Source organism: Typopeltis vanoorti, chromosome 15 (assembly GCF_054136105.1).
Source record: "Typopeltis vanoorti isolate ZY-2024b chromosome 15, IOZ_Tvanoo_1.0, whole genome shotgun sequence".
NCBI classification, from domain to species: Eukaryota; Metazoa; Arthropoda; class Arachnida; order Uropygi; family Thelyphonidae; genus Typopeltis; species Typopeltis vanoorti.
In genome coordinates, this window is record NC_143563.1 from 55,244,480 (window position 1) to 55,262,356 (window position 17,877).

General features: G+C 35.9%; 1 protein-coding gene across 1 annotated transcript in view; it reads left to right on the plus strand.

Moving 5' to 3' along the window:
- The window catches only part of AGO1 (protein argonaute-1), a 322,424-nt gene that overhangs the window by 182,902 nt on the left and 121,645 nt on the right, over window positions 1-17,877 (plus strand). Inside the window, exons 8-9 of the mRNA XM_090405013.1 lie at window positions 23-94; window positions 15,697-15,744. Coding sequence (XP_090261139.1) covers window positions 23-94; window positions 15,697-15,744 — 120 coding nt within the window. The remainder of the gene's footprint in view (window positions 1-22; window positions 95-15,696; window positions 15,745-17,877) is intronic.

Below are 17,877 nucleotides of genomic sequence, written 5' to 3' on the forward strand. Positions count from 1 at the left end.
ACCGTTACAGTTGCTTTTCTAGGTGTGTAATATTGTAGCTGGTCAGAGGTGTATTAAGAAGTTAACAGATATGCAGACATCAACTATGATAAAGGTAATTATCAGTTTTCTATATTAACCACATCTCTGATTATGGAGTAATAATGTACTCATGGTAATTATTATTTTCCCTTTTCAGCTGTAATATACAAACAATATCATGGGAATCAATATCATCTTATAGTTATGAAATTCTACATAAGTTTTAAGTTAGAACATTTTTACATTTCCAAGATCAGAATGCACGTTTTTATCTTTGCGCTGCTTTGATAATATAGCTTACTTACAGTATAATGGAAAAATAACTTTATTTCCAGTATTTTGCTAACATTGTAGATATCATCCTGTTGGGGTCTCCCTTTTGACAGCATTGTGGCTGGCAAAAGATGGATCCACTTACCCTAATTCATTCGTAACCTTATGTAAAATTATTAAATTATTATTAAAATTGTCAACATAACTTTTGATATTCTCATTTGATTTTTACACCACCACTTAAATAGTTCTTTGAATAAGATAATTTTATTGCATCATGATTCTTATAGTTTTTACAATAGAAATATGGACTGTCAAAATTCTGCTCTGTACAGTTTCATGCTTTTTGTATGTAAATAGTCATGATACTCATTTGGCATAATGGCAGTGAGGGTCAGGAGTACACTATCAGTATTGTTTGACAAAAGATCCTTTCATTTCATGATATTACCATTTTTATAGAGTAAAGTATTTACTAACACCATGTTCCAACATAAAAATGTGCACAAATTCACATGGAGAGAAGAAGCAAGGAATAAGAAAAGTCTCATTGACTATGTTATTGTTGATAGTGATGTTTACTCCCAGGTGCAGGACACCAGGTATACAGAGGATTTGAAATTGGAAGTGATCACTATTTAATCTTGAGCAGGATAAAATTGAATTTCATATTGAAAACAATGGTATGTAAGAAAGTCATAAAGCGAATAAAAGTTGAGCAGCTCTAGGACGTGAACTGTAAGCTAAAATACACAAAGATTATTGAAGAAAAAATGAAAGAGTTTGAGACCAGGAACCAAACCTTGAAGATTCAATGGCAAGCCTTGAAGAAAACCCTCATTGATTCAGCCAGAGAGGCATGTGGTGAGGTAGTCTGCAAGGATAGAAAAATCAGAACTCCATGGTGGACACAGGATGTTAAAGAGGCAGTGAAGGAAAAGAAGAAAGCATATCAAAAGTTCCTGGCAAATAAGTCCACTTGTGCTCTTAGAGAGTTACAGAGACAAATGTAAAAAAGCTAAACACTGTGTAAAACTGATTAAACAAAAGTCATGGGAGGACTTTGGCAAGAACATAGAAAATAAATATCATGATGGTGGAAAAATATTCTGGAGGTTGTTGAAGAAGCTTAGAAATGGAGGAAAGAGTACTGTAAAAGGAGTTAGAGATGATAAAGGTGACACGAAATCGGGAGAAAAAGATATCCTTGAAGTATGGAGTAATTTCTTTGAAAAATTGCTAAATGAAACAAGCAGTGATAGCACAGTGTACAAAACACTCAACAGGCATGCAGTCAGGAATACATATCCATACTTGAAATAGAAAAAGCCATCAAAAGCATGAAATGTGGAACAGCAAGCGTAGATGATCTTCGACCAGAAATGCTCAAGTATGGAGGTATAAAAGTCTTACAGTGACTGCACTGCATAGTTCAGAAGGCCTGGACAGAGGGACGAATTCCCGTTGATTGGAGTAGAGCTCTCATAGTACCCATATATAAAAAGGGAAATAAAACTGAATGTGAGAATTACAGAGGTATTTCCCTACTGAGTGTTCCTAGCAATATCTATGCCAGTATACTTGAGAAACGGTTGAGAAGAATTGTGGAAGAAAAGTTTGGTGCTGGATTCAGGCCAAATAGAGGCTGTCAGGATCAGATCTTCACTTTACAACAAATAGTTAAGAAAGCATAGGAATATAACAAAGATCTGTATTTAAGTTTTGTTAATCTGGAAAAGGCATATGACAAGGTGCCAAGAGAGACAGCTATTCAATATGCTACAGTTATATGGTGTCAATGGGGCATTATATCAAGCAATACTTAGTCTTTATTTGAGTTGTAAGTCAGCAGTTAGAACTGAAGGAAGTACAGGAAGATGGTTTAATGTTAAATCTGGTGTGAGACAAGGATGTACATTATCCCCTCTGTTATTCATTATCTATATGGATCACATTATGAAGGAAAGTGGTATTAAACATGATATCAGAATTGGAGATGTTAATGTCAGCTCTTTGCTTTATGCAGATGATGTTATACTTCTAAATAAATCCACTACAAGTTTGCAAGATTCCCTGACTAAATTGAATAACTGTTGTAATAGATATGGTATGAAGGTCAGTATTAAAAAGACAAAGAAATTGAAAATAGGTAGAATTGTTGAAAATGTCAACTGTGTTGTGAACAGGGAACCTGTGGAACAAGTAAAACATTTCAGCTATTTAGGCACGATTTTTAGAGAAGATGGTAAATTAAATATGGAAATAGACAACATAATCAACAAAGCTGGTATGATAGGAAGTCAATTGAATAAATTCATATGGAATAAAAGAGAAATTAGTCAGAACACTAAATTAGCTGTATACAAGATGGTGTTCAAACCAGTTTTAACTTATGGATCTGAGAGCTGGGTCAGAAGTAAAACACTTGACCACAGACTGCAGATATGAGAGTCCTGAGAAAGATTAGAGGTGTGTATGTATAGATGGCATCAATGGCAATATCATATTAAAAATGAGGATATTAGGAAAGAACTTGACATTGTCAGCATCAAGGAATGCGTTAGCAGAACTAATCTCAGGTGGTATTGTCACTTAAACAGAATGGGCAAAGAAAGATTAGCAAAACAAGTGTTCTCTGCCAGGTTGGCAGCAAAACGACCCAGAGGAAGACCAAGATATAGGTGGATTGATACGGTACAAAGTTCCTTAGACGATAGAATATAAGATCTGATAATGTTGGAGTGTTGACAAGTAACAGACTGATTTGGAGTAAAATTGTAGATAGGAAGTTAGTAATGATGTAAATTTTTCATGTAGTACTATCATATCCTGTACACCCCTTGAGGACACATGTCAGGAATTTGATGATGATGATGAGTATTTGAAATAATTTTTTTCAACTATAGTTAAATTTCCATTATTGTACAATTGCACAATAATGGAAATGGATATTGTACAATTTGAAAATGATAATAATAGTTTGAATTTGGTATTGAAGATCACTATTAAAATTTGTCATGTTGTTTCAGTTGTATCATGTAATAACAAAATTATGTTCAGTACATTTGCAGACAACTGTTCCCTTCACTTGTTGATAACAAATGGAGTGACACCATATAAGAATGAAATATATTCCTTTTTTATGATTATCTGTGACCATTTCTTTAGTTAATTTGTTTTACAGTAGCAAACAAATTAATCAGAGCCTGTGTAGCTCAGTGGATGTGGCGTTTGCACACCACGGCGCTTGTCCTCATGAACGAAGACTTGATTTTAAGTCTAGTCGGCGACTAGAGGAAATTTTTCTAAGCCGTTTTTAGGATCTGTGATAAATAATGTAATTCTTCATTTCTCTTTTTTTCTGTGCTGGAAATATTGTAAGCTCTGTCCCTGAAGGTTTTTATTAAACTTACTTTCTTGCCTGGGGTGGTGGTGTGAGGCTGCATTAAGAAATCTTCCTGTGTTGGTGGGCTTTCTATAAATGGAGAAAGATAATTTATTATCTTTTTCATTGATTTCTATTAGGATATCAAGAAAAGGAAGTTTTTTATGTTCTTCCTCTTTCAAAGTGAATTTTATGTTGTTGTGTAAATTATATTAAGATAATCTTTAAAAGCAGTGAGTTCCTCTATTGTTTCTGTCTATATGATGAAAATATCATCTACATAACGAAGCCAAATTTTCAGTTTTTTATGATAGTTGTTTAATGCATTATTTTCAAAATTTTCTATATAAAAAACTAGATAAAGCTATTGAGAGGGGGACTAGCCCATTGCTAGTCCTTCTTTTTGTTCCCAAAATTTGTCTTGATACATGAAAAACATTTTTTATGCAATGTTTATATAGTTCTACAATGTTCGTTGGAAAAAGGTCTTCAAGGAGATTCACTGCTTCTTTTCTGGGAACATTTGTAAAGAGGCTGACTACATCCAAACTTGCCAAGATGTCTGAAGGTTCTATGTATGTATCCTTTACATTCTCAATAAAATGTGCACTGTTCTTAATGGATGTTGTTGTTTTTCCTATGTGTGGTAAAATCATGTTGGTGAGGTGTTTTGCCAAATTCGAGGTTGGAGAGTCTCTTCCATCCACTATCGGTCTTAAAGGAATATCTATCTTATGTATTTTTGGTACTCCATATATTCTAGATATTAATATGGATCTGATGCATCCCCAGACAAATTTCATATCACAATGCTGGAATCTTTCTTTTGAACTGCTAACCCACAGAAACCTGCGCCTACAATTAGAAGCTCACAGTGTGGTGCTTTTGGTATAAAGTTGCACAACTAGAGAAATTACGCATTAAATATCTGAACTTCATCAACTGTCTGATATTTTTAATCTGATGTTGAGATAATGAAATTGTACCGAAGTTCATCCAAATCAAGCGTGCATTCCATACAACCAAAGCTAACAGAATTTACCGAAAAATGGAACTAGCGATTTTGAGAGAAAGAATTGCAGCCACTAGATCAGAACTAGCACAAATAAACCAAGATACATTTTCTCTATACAATGAGTTAGCCACATCGCTTCCATCCGATCTTTGGAATGGCATCACAATATTACATACAACAAAGCTACAGCGATATCTGACCAAAAGAAATGTAATTTAATTAAAAAATTTAATGTACCGGGTGATTATAAAATAAAGTCAAGTGTTCAGAGCCCTCTAGCGAGTAATGTATTGGACGAAACACATCAATATTCGGTAGATGTGCACAGCAGAACATGGGGATTCGATTTAACGAAAAAAAGTACCAAAAGTCACCAACAGGGGAAATTTTGGCGCTGTTTACCGAGTTTACCGAACATTAATTTGCATTATCGCATTTCTTGTGAGTGATCATGCAATGAAAGGAAAGCCTGTGAGATTTCTTATCATTCGTAGACGAACTGCTTTTCAATACCTCTTACCCTACATGAGCGTGCTTTGTTAGTCAAACTCTATTATCAGCAGAACACTAATGCCAGTGCTTGTCCTCGTGATTTTCGGCATATGAAAAATTTACGAAAAGGACCGATTAGCGTAACAAACTTAAAAAAACTGATTTGGTGATTTGAAACTACTGGAACTCTAGCAGTGCAGGTGGGCTGAGGATGCAAACCAATCAATCACCAACAAGTTGCAACTGCTATTGTGGAACAGGAGATGACGAATGTGCAGGGTACCAGCAGTGCATGAGCAATATCCCGGCAAATGGATATCGCATAAACAATGGTGTGGAAAATCCTACATCAGATGTTGAAGTTTTACCCCTATAAAATCAGTCATGTTCAAGAATTATGCCCTGGTGATGCGACCACATGAATCGACTTATCTTTGAGATTCTTAGCGCACATGGAAGTGTATGATGCATGGCCATGGCAGATTTTATGGAGTGACGAAGCGCACTTTTATTTGAAAGGCGATATTAACACACGCAACTGTCGCATTTGGGCTGCAACTAATCCACACGTGTCTGTAGATGCCTATCCACTCGCCCAAAGTCACAGTGTGGTGCGGATTTATGACATCTTTTATCATCTCTCCATACTTTTACGAGGAAAATCGCCAAAATGGACCAGTGACCTATTCCGTCAATGCTAACAGGTATGCCAATATGCTACAGAACTTTGTGGCTCCACAAATGCAGCAAAGAGGATGTCTCGATTCGACCATCTTCATGCAGGATGGTGCACCACCCCACATTGGACTTCAGGTACAGCATGTTTTGCGACGACATTTCTCTGACAGAAGAATCATTAGTCATGCATTTCTCATGCCATGGCCACTGAGTTCGCCTGATCTCAATCCTTGTGACTTTTGGCTGTGAGATTTCTTAAATGCATTGTGTATCAAGGAGATGTACATTCCAACTTTGAAAGATCGAATAATGCTACACGTGAGACCAATCAATTCCGATATGTTGCGAGCCACTGTGGAAAATGTCGTGCATCATATGCAGTTCCTGGAACATCAGAATGGTGGTCATGTTGAACCTCATTTGTAATTAACAATAATTGTCATGAAATTGATGTGTGCTATCTCTTATTTGCCATGTAGTCATTCATTAGTCACACCTACTAAAATTAATTTGGCAGCACCAAAATTTCCCCAGTTGGCGACTTTTGGTACTTTTTTTTTCATTAAATCGAATCCCCGTGTTCCACTGTGTATGTCTACTGAATATTGGTGTGTTTCGTCCAATACATTACTCTACTCAATACACTACTGAATATTGGTGTGTTTCGTCCAATACATTACTCGCTAGAGGGTTCTGAACACTTGACGTTATTTTATAATCACCTGGTACTTCTTCAAGAAAAAGAAAAGCAAAAAAAAAACATCTAGATCACTCCAAAGTAGTAGTTACTCTTTCTTCAAGAGTCCTATCAAGAACGGAAAAAAGTCTACTTTTGAATGGTTTCAACTTCGCTTTTACGCCACACTACACCCCAAAAATTGACATGATAGCTCAAAGCGAAAAGAATACAAAATTTGCCTGGGGATGCATCAGTTCTCATCCGAATACAAAGTACAGCATTACTATTACAAAGCAAATTACCACCCAGGAACTTACCATACATGGAATTCACAGCCCTCAAAGAACTAAAATCAGACAAAAACATCGTTATAATTAAGGCAGATAAAGGGAATGAGAGTAGTCATGAACTCAGAGGATTATAACAAAAAAATAAATTCTTCTTGAAGATTCTAATACCTATATGCCCTAAGACAGAGATCCCACCTGGCGAGCTCACAATAAAACCAATGATCTAATTAAAAATATACCCAATTGGACTGAAGAACTAAAAAGAACTCTACAATCAAAACACCTATTAGTACCTAGAATATATGGAGTACCAAAAATACATAAGATAGATATTCCTTTAAGACCGATAGTGGATGGAAGAGACTCTCCAACCTCGAATCTGGCAAAACACCTCACCAACATGATTTTACCACACATAGGAAAAACAGCATCATTCATTAAGAACAGTGCGCATTTTATTGAGAATGTAAAGGATACATACATAGAACCTTCAGACATCTTGGCAAGTTTGGATGTAGTCAGCCTCTTTACAAATGTTCCCAGAAATTAAACAGTGAATCTCCTTGAAGACCTTTTTCCACCGGACATTGTAGAACTATGTAAACATTGCATAAAATATGTTTTTCATGTATCAAGACAAATTTTGGGAACAAAAAGGAGGACTGACAATGCCCACCCCCCTCTCCCCAGCTTTAGCTAACCTATATATGGAAAATAATGCATTAAACAACTATTATAAAAAACTGAAAATTTGGCTTCATTATGTAGATGGTATTTTCATCATATGGTCACAAATAACAGAGGAACTCACTGCTTTTAAACCTTATCTTAATAATCTACACAACAACATAAAATTCACTTTGAAACAGGAAGAACATAAAAAACTTCCTTTTCTTGATATCCTAATAGAAATCAATGAAAAAGATAATAAATTATCTTTCTCCATTTATAGAAAGCCCACCAACACAGGAAGATTTCTTAATGCAGCCTCACACCACCACCCCAGCCAAAAAATAAGTTTAATGAAAACCTTGAGAGATAGAGCTAACAATATTTCCAGCACAGAAAAAAAGAGAAATGAAGAATTACATTATTTAGCACAGATCCTCAAAAAAATGGTTTTGAACCTATGATAATCAAGACAATCCTCCATTCACTTCCTACAAGCATCTCACAAAAGCAAGATTTCAGTCATGCTGCCATGCATCAAGAATGTTACAGACAAATTGGCCAAATTACTAACAAACATAACATTAAAGTTGCTTTTCTTTTGCTAGAAAAAATATCAAGATTTCTACACCTCCAAAAAACCTCCACATCACCCTTTTAAAAAACCAGGTGTATATAAAATTTATTGTTCCTCTGGCATCTGCCACGTAGGCCAGACGGGAAGATCAGGGGAAATTCGTATGAACAAACACCAAAAACACATGCAAAAAAAAGAGAGAACACAAAACAGGCCTAGCATCCCACACAACTTCCACCAGCCATAATGTACTTTGGCATAAAATGAATGTCTTATATTGAAAAAAATTGTTTGACAAGGAAATTTAAAGAAGCTGCAAATATGCTTAGAATTCCAATGCAATGCAACAAAAACCAGGGTCTAATTCTACACCAAGTTTGGTCAGCGATGATAAAAAAAAAAAAAAAAATATATACCTAAGTCAGACCTCAGACAGTGTAAACGTGAAGAACAGATCGTGACAACATCCAGCATTTTATTTTTTTCGGATTTTTTAATTTAATGAACAGTTAGACAGCCATAACATCATAGAATGGACTATTTTGAGTAATTTCTCATTTCTTGTTTTTAAACTTTCAGTTACCTTTAACTCCCTGAAGATGTAAATCAAACGACATACGAAACTTGTCGGGTTTGTTTATTTTTATTTATCTTAATAAACATGCGGTTGCAATATTGGAATCTTTCTTTTGAAATTTATTTGTTTTTTGGCTGTGTCATTTAGACTATGTATTGATTGCAAGACCATAAGATTCTAAGTTGAAGATAAAGCAGATATTGTTATTATTCCCTGCTAAAGTTAATCTTTACTTTAATTCAGTCATGGCTTGATCTTAATCTAAGATTGATACTCAACTTTTCATTACTTAATCTTAAGCAGGTTTGAATATTGTAGGGACAGTGCATTGACAAAATCAGTATATTTATTTATTTATTTATCTTATGGCTATTACATCGCAAGAAAAAGAAACATATACAGTGTCAGTGACAATTATAACAGTATGTATATGATTAAAATATAAATAGACATATATACATATATAAAATCTAAACTCGACATCTCTAAATATATGTATATAGCACAAACACATTAAATATACAAACAACTCCAGTAGAAAATACAAAAATTAAGATTCTTCTATCAGTCAGATATTACAAGTTTATGTCTAAGTTATTAATCCAGTCAATAGTTGCAAGTGTTGGAACCAGGAAAGCTTGTTCCTCTCCTTCGTATGGTCTGTGGGCATTCTTGGCGAATATGATGAATAGTCTGCTTCTCGCTTCCACAGTCACATTGTGGGGAACGAATTTTCTGGCACTTTTAAAAAAAAGAAAAGTCTGCACATCGACCGTGGGTAGTCCTTTGCCGATTTAGAGTAATCCACGTTTTACGTAGAAGGTTACATCCAGGTGGTGGTTCTTCAATGCAGGTCTGGATCTGCAAACACCTCCCATTGGCATCTCCACCCTAGATTGACATCAAAATTGTCTTCTAGCAGTACTAACAGGAGGATATCTCGATTTCAATCATTTTATTAAATTTGAAGCATCTCTATGCACAGGAAGATGGGGGTTTTCCTGGATCTTTCTATACTCCCTACATAAGGCATTGGTTCTTAACAGTGGGGGAGGAATATGGCTTAAAATAGGGAACCATTCTATAGGAGTACTCTTGATTGTCCCTGAAGTAAGACGCTTAGTATTATTGAGCTGTTTGTCATCCCAATGGGTGTGCGTGCTGTTAATCCACACCGGAGCTCCATATTCGGTAGTGGAAAATACAAGGCTGAGAGCTGAGCATCCAAGCATCATCGCAGAAGCTCCCCAAGATGTTCAGGTCAATTTCTGAATTATATTGTTGAGTCTTGATTTTAACCAATGTGTTCAAGAGGTGTTTTTTAAATATCAGAGACCTGTCAAGAGTTATTCCCAAATACTTTGGCGTACTGTTGTGTCAAAGAAGTTGTCCATTAAGGTAAACCTGAAGTTCTCTATTGGCATGTTCATTATTAAGGTGGAAGCAGCAGGTCTCTCAGACTTGTTGGTATTTGGTTGAAGACACCAATTCCTGAAATATCTACCACGAGAGTCCAGGTCAGTCATCAGTGTTGTCTCTGTAGTTTCTATTGAGCCACTACTTGTTGCCAGAGCCCAATCATCTGCATATCCAAATTTTCTGGATATGGTATCTGGCGCGTCGGCGATATATAAGCTAAATAACATTGGAGAAAGGACAGAACCCTGGGGAAGCTCATTATTCAGTAATTTGCTTCCACTTGTTTTGGTTCCCATAACAACCTGGAATAACCTATTAATGAGCATATTATTGATAAGCATAGTGGTTGTTTTGCACCGTGTAACTTTAAGTAGTTTATAAATGAGGCCCTGCCTCCAAACCATATCATAGGAGGTCTATAAAGGCAACTGAAGTCTTAAGGAACTGCTGAAATCCTACTTCTGTATATGTAGTCAAAGATAGGAGCTGGTATAGTGCTTCTATTTGGTTTGAATCCAACCTGTTGCAGTATTTTTGGGCCTGTTCAGTAAAAGTCTCTCCAATAATTTAAGACACTTAACAGAGCAATTGTTCGATAATTCTTTACCTGTTCATTTGGTTTACCTGGCTTCAAAATAGCTATTGTTTTTGATCTTTTAAACCCTGAAGGTAAATGTCCAGTCTGTAAAATATCAGAGTAAAACTTTGATAGCCAGAAATGTGCATATTTACCACAGTGACGTAGAAACTCAGGGTGCATTCCATCGAACCCTGGAGCTTTACCCGGCTTCATTTCCTCCAATGCATCAGTCACTTCTGTAACAAGAAAGGGGAAAGAATAACAAGATTCTTGATTGCACGTCTCTTTCAATTTATCAAGATCTCTATTAACTCGAGTATCATGGCTATTATTCTGGGGTGCTCTTGACAATGATAGTATTCGATTTGCAACTTGATTAGGAGACACTCTGGCTTCCTGGCGTCCTATCGGTGTAACTTCGCCCAGTTTTCATAGCAGACCCCATGCTCCGTGGCTAGAGTGCTTAAAATCCAGAGACTCAACAGTCTCTGTCCACTTGAGTCGACGAGCATCATTGAGTCTATGCAATAATTCCTCAGTGATTTCTTGTTCTCCACTATCCAAAAATTCTTGATAAAGGGTCTCACTCTTTTCATCGCATCCCGGAATATATTCTTTTCTAAAACCTCTCGGGATATATTTTTTGGTGACTGTAATGACAGCATTTACAAATCTGCTATAGTTCCTTGCTGTGGGTGTATCCAACTGAGAGAGACATTTGTCCAGATCTTCAGAAAAGGCATTCCAGTTTGCTTTGCTGAAATTCCAACGAGGATGAGGAAAAGAGGAGATCAACAGTAATTTTAGCTCCACTTCGATGAATACAGGTCGTCTATGGGGGAGATGGCTAAAAGACTTTTCTTTTAGCCATCTAAGGTTCGCCGTTAATACTCTTGGAAACAAAACACAGATCTGGGTTGTATTCTTGATCTCAGGCCCCAGACTTCAAGGTGCCCCTATCTTTTGCGCCAAAGATCAAATGGTAGTTATGATCTTCAGCTCAGTCGACAAAAGATTCACCATTCAAGTCATTAGTCCTATATTTCCATGTTTCAGTTTGGTGGCTGTTGAAGTCTCCTATATAAACTGAAGGGTGAGCTTGAGTCTCTAACACATGTTGGCCACATCACACTCGGAGGTTTGTATACATTAATGATTGTGATTTCTCCTATTTTTACACAGTATGGATAATTCCTTGGATTGATGTTGATACGAGGCAGATATTATCAATCTTGCTCTGAACATATGTGGCAACGCTATATACTTTGTGGAGTGTTGCACCCACTAAATCATACCCTGGAATTTTACTCCTCTTCTGAAAATCCTGTTCCTTATACAATGCATGTCTCCTGGATAACAACTACATCTATTTCATTTTTTTTTTTTTCTTTTGAGTATTTTAGAAAAACACTGACATTTAGGCCAGCTGATACTTTCAATATTTAATTGGCAGATACAGACTGAAGGTCCGAGTTGCCATGTCTGCTGGTTCTGGACCTGAGCTTCTCGTTTGTTTGACATTTTGGATAAATGCATCATCATCATCATCATCATCAAATTCCTGCCATGTACTCTCAAGGGGTGTACAGGATATGACAGTACTACATGAAAAAATGACATCATTACTAACTTCCTATCTACAATTTTTCTCCAAATCAGTTTGTTACTTGTCAAGACTCCAACATTATCAGATCTTATATTTCTATCGTCTAAGGCACTTTGTACCGTATCAATCCACCTATATCTTGGTCTTCCTCTGGGTCGTTTTCCTGCCAACCTGGCAGAGAACACTTGTTTTGCTAATCTTTCCTCTCCCATTCTATTTAAGTGACCATACCACCTGAGATTAGCTCTGCTAACGCATTCCTGGATGCTGACAATGTCAAGTTCTTTCCTAATATCCTCATTTTTAATATGATATTGCCATTGATGCCATCTGTTCACGCCTCTAATCTTTCTCAGGACTCTCATATCTGCGGTCTCTAGTCTTTGGTCAAGTGTTTTACTTCTGACCCAGCTCTCAGATCCATAAGTTAAAACTGGTTTGAACACTGTCTTGTATACAGCTAATTTAGTGTTCCGACTAATTTCTTTCTTATTCCATATTAATTTATTCAATTGACTTTCCACCATACCAGCTTTGCTGATTCTGTTGTCTATTTCTATATTTAATTTACCATTTTCAGTAAAAATTGTGCTTAAGTAGCTAAAATGTTTTACTTGTTCCACAGGTTCTCCATTCACAACACAGTTGACATTTTCAATGATTCTGCCTATTTTCATTGTCTTTGTCTTTTTATTGCTGACCTTCATACCATATCTATTACAACAGCTATTCAATTTAGTCAGAGAATCTTGCAGACTTGTAGCGGATTTATTTAGAAGTATAACATCATCCGCATAAAGCAAAGAGCTGAGATTAACATCTCCAATTTTGATATCAGGTTTAATACCACATTCCTTCATAATGTGATCCATATAGATAATGAATAACAGAGGGGATAATGTACATCCTTGTCTCACACCAGATTTAACATTAAACCATCTTCCTGTACTTCCTTCAATTCTAACTGCTGACTTACAACTCAAATAAAGACTAAGTATTGCTTGATATAATGCCCCATTGACACCATATAACTGCAGCGTTTTGAATAGCTTCTCTCTTGGCACCTTGTCATATGCCTTTTCCAAATCGACAAAACTTAAATACAGATCTTTGTTATATTTCCATGCTTTCTCGACTGTTTGTCGTAAAGTGAAGATCTGATCCTGACAGCCTCTATTTGGCCTGAATCCAGCTTGTTCTTCACCAAGCTTTTCTTCCACAATTCTTCTCAACTGTTTCTCAAGTATACTTGCATAGATCTTGCCAGGAACACTCAGTAGGGAAATACCTCTGTAATTCTCACATTCAGTTTTATTTCCCTTTTTATATATGGGTACTATGAGAGCTCTACTCCAATCATCAGGAATTCGTCCCTCTGTCCAGGCTTTCTGAACTATGCAGGGCAGCCACTGTAAGACTTTTATACCACCATACTTCAGCATTTCTGGTCGAATATCATCTACTCCTGCTGCCTTTCCACATTTCAAGCCTTTGATGGCTTTTTCTACTTCAAGTATGGATATGTAATCCTGACTGCATGCCTGGTCAGTGTTTTTTATCACTGTGCTGTCATCGCTGCTTGTTTCATTTAGCAGTTTTTCAATGTAATTACTCCATACTTCAAGGATATCTTTTTCTCCTATTTTCATGTCACCTTTATCATCTCTAATTCCTTTTACAGCACTCTTTCCTCCATTCCTAAGCTTCTTCAACAACCTCCAGAATATTTTGCCACCTTCTTGATATTTATTTTCTATATTCTTGCCAAAGTCAATGTAATCAAATTTCCAAGTTAAGGAAATTTGAACCTCCTGAATTAAGGAGATTACATGGGATCTCCTGAATTAAGGAAATCCCATGGGATTGTCTTACTGCCAGATATTGTAGAATATTTCGCCGTGAAAATCACGTTGCTCGTAGTGAACCACTAGGAGGCTAGTCTACTTTTGTAACCCAAAATCAGTATAATGTGTTGTTCACAAACTATTTAATTAAAATGAATTCTTAATAAACAATTCGATCCACATTAGCATATTTATACAATTGAATCATATTTCATAGTTAGAAATGTCTCTAAATTAGTTTTAGTTCTCCTGTGCTTCTACTCTTATAGCCTAAATACAATTTAGTACATCCTACTGATCAAACATTATACAATTTGAATGTGAAGCACACCTTGAGTGAGCTTAACTCAATATTAACTTATGCTATCTCATACAGTATGTTTCTTACTCTTATAATACCATCTTACACAATCTTATCCTAATTATTTATGTCATCACAATAGACTTTGAACATTTGAGGTGAATTTTTGTTGGAATTATTACATATCTAAGTACTTATGATGAGTTGCAATCCTTATAGTATTCTCATTCAGCACCGTCCATTACATGAATCTTTAGTCCAAATGAAATTGCTCCCTTCCTTCTTCCTTTCTGCTGGTTGCTCTTGATTTCGCATTGAACTTCTACTTTGTCTGAGTCATCGATAATTCTGTACCCTCTTGAACCATTAATTCAGTAAGGTGGCAGCAACATCTGCATGACAAGTGGTTCCTATATTGAAAAAAATTCCTTTTTCATGGCGACAATGGGCAGCTCTCTTCTAATGAGACGTTCTGACGATAAACAGCTAAGTTCTCATGGTCATGGACTTGGGAATGAACTGGACTCGAAAGATCTCAGGATATAAGGCACTCCTCTTTCAATGACTGACAGTGGATCTCGTGTGGTGACTGACCCATGTAAGAGAAAACTGAGAAACCTAAGTTCCTCTTGATGCTAGAGCTTTTAAAAGCCTGGACTTCATGTTGTACACGTTCATGTCTCTTGAAACTTCCATGTATGGTCATGAATCGACATCTGGACATGATGACATCACACTTCACGCTTCTTTCAAAATTGTCATATATGGACATGGATTTACATTGTTACGTATTGACATCATATTTCATGCATCACATTAGTTTAACAAAGTTTTGTGCAAAAGGATTTATAGCAACAGTGACTTTTCTTAATGTGTAATTTCCCTCAAAAAAAACTTGTAAAAACGAACATGATAAATTATTTATCATGTGAGATTTTACATTATGTCAATAACAGTTAGTATGGACCCTCCATCTTGTCTTTGGACTCCATGGCTATGCCCATTTAATACTAATAATAAATGGTCAAGTTCACCTTGTAAAAGACTAGGCATGGTGATTCACCAAAAAATCATCTGACTGCCTGATTGGAGGAGGGTGAAAAAAAGAGTACATTATGAAAGTTTTAAACATATAGTTAAATGTCAGTGCTTATTAATGATAGTTGATTTATTAATAAATCATTGCAATCAAAGATGCTTTGTCATTCTTAAAAGTGTTTAGAACTTTTAAAATTTAGATATTAATAGTAATGGTAATTAAAACTTCATTATGTTCAAAAATTATTTTAGGCAACTGCAAGATCAGCTCCAGATAGGGAACGAGAAATCAATAATTTAGTAAGTATCTGTTATTATTATGATTGATCAGATGATCTTATTTTAAAGATAAATTGCATTATCTATATTATTTCAGGACAGAAATACATTCATTGTAATTTTACAGAAATGTATTTGCAACATTTGTTACAACATTACAATTCATGTTTTCACTATTTCAAGTAAAGATTTTTGAATATCAGCTGAAAATCATTCTGCCTGAGATAAGTGGTTTATTAACATTTCATGTTATTTAGTGTCATTGCAGTTGATCAAAAATCCTTTGAAAAGTTAGCTGTATATAGTATTGAAATGCTGGTTATTCATTCGTGTGTTGTTAGCATATACCTTCACAATTCATTCAATATTAATGATGCCTTCAACACAAAATACGAGGCTAATCTTCTTGAATGGCAGTCAGTCTCAAGTAGAGTAATGTGGGCAAAAATGAGAATGGGGAACTGGACAATGAGACTTATTTGTGCCTACGGTCCCACAGAAGGTTCTACTAAGGTAGAAGTGGAGGAATTTTTTGACGCTTTAGAAAAAGCAACTGACACAATGAAAAAGGAAAAGTTGGTCCTTGTTGGGAATCTAAATAGCAGAGTAGGAAATGATTGTGAGACATACAAAAATATTTTGGGAAAATTTGGAGAAAAGAGCAAAGCTAATAATAATGGCAAATATCTGTTGGATTTCTGCTCAGGACATGGACTGGTTATTACTAACACCATGTTCCAACATAAAAATGTGCACAAATTCACATGGAGAGAAGAGGCTAGGAATAAGAAAAGTCTCATTGACTATGTTATTGTTGATAGTGATGTTTTCTCCCTGGTGCAGGACACCAGAGTGTACAGAGGATTTGAAATTGGAAGTGATCACTATTTAGTCTTGAGCAGGATAAAATTGAATTTCATATTGAAAAGAATAACATGTAAGAAAGTTTTAAAGCGAATAAAAGTTGAGCAGCTCTCAAATGTGAACTGTAGACTAAAATACAGAAAGATTATTGAAAAGAAAATGAAAGAGTTCGAGAACAGGAATCAAACATTGGAGATTCAGTGGCAAACTCTGAAGAAAACATTGATTGATTCTGCCAGAGAGGCATGTGGTGAGGTTGTGTGCAAGGATAAAAAAATCAGAACTCCCTGGTGGACACAGGAAGTTAAAGAGGCAGTGAAGGAAAAGAAGAAAGCATATCAAAAGTTCCTGGCAAATAAGTCAGCTTTTACTCTTACAGAATACAGAGACAAATGTAAGAAAGCTAAACACTGTGTAAAACTAGCTAAACAAAAGTCATGGGAGGACTTTGGCAAGAATATAGAAAATAAATATCAAGAAGGTGGCAAAATATTCTGGAGGTTGTTGAAGAAGCTTAGGAATGGAGGAAAGAGTGCTGTAAAAGGATTTAGAGATGATAAAGGTGACATGAAAACAGGAGAAAAAGATATCCTTGAAGTATGGAGTAATTACTTTGAAAAACTGCTAAATGAAACAAGCAATAATGACAGCACAGTGATAAAAAAAACACTGACCAGGCATGCAGTCAGGAATACGTATCCATACTTGAAGTGGAAAAAGCCATCAAAGGCTTGAAATGTGGAAAGGCAGCAGGAGTAGACGATATTCGACCAGAAATGCTGAAGTATGGTGGTATAAAAGTCTTACAGTGGCTGCCCTGCATAGTTCAGAAAGCCTGGACAGAGGGACGAATTCCTGATGATTGGAGTAGAGCTCTCATAGTACCCATATATAAAAAGGGAAATAAAACTGAATGTGAGAATTACAGAGGTATTTCCCTACTGAGTGTTCCTGGCAAGATCTATGCAAGTATACTTGAGAAACAGTTGAGAAGAATTGTGGAAGAAAAGCTTGGTGAAGAACAAGCTGGATTCAGGCCAAATAGAGGCTGTCAGGATCAGATCTTCACTTTATGACAAATAGTCGAGAAAGCATGAGAATGTAACAGAGATCTGTATTTAAGTTTTGTTGATCTGGAAAAGGCATATGACAAGGTGCCAAGAGAGAAGCTATTCAATACGCTGCAGTTATATGGTTTCAATGGGGCATTATATCAAGCAATACTTAGTCTTTATTTGAGTTGTAAATCAGCAGTTAGAATTGAATGAAGTACAGGAAGATGGTTTAATG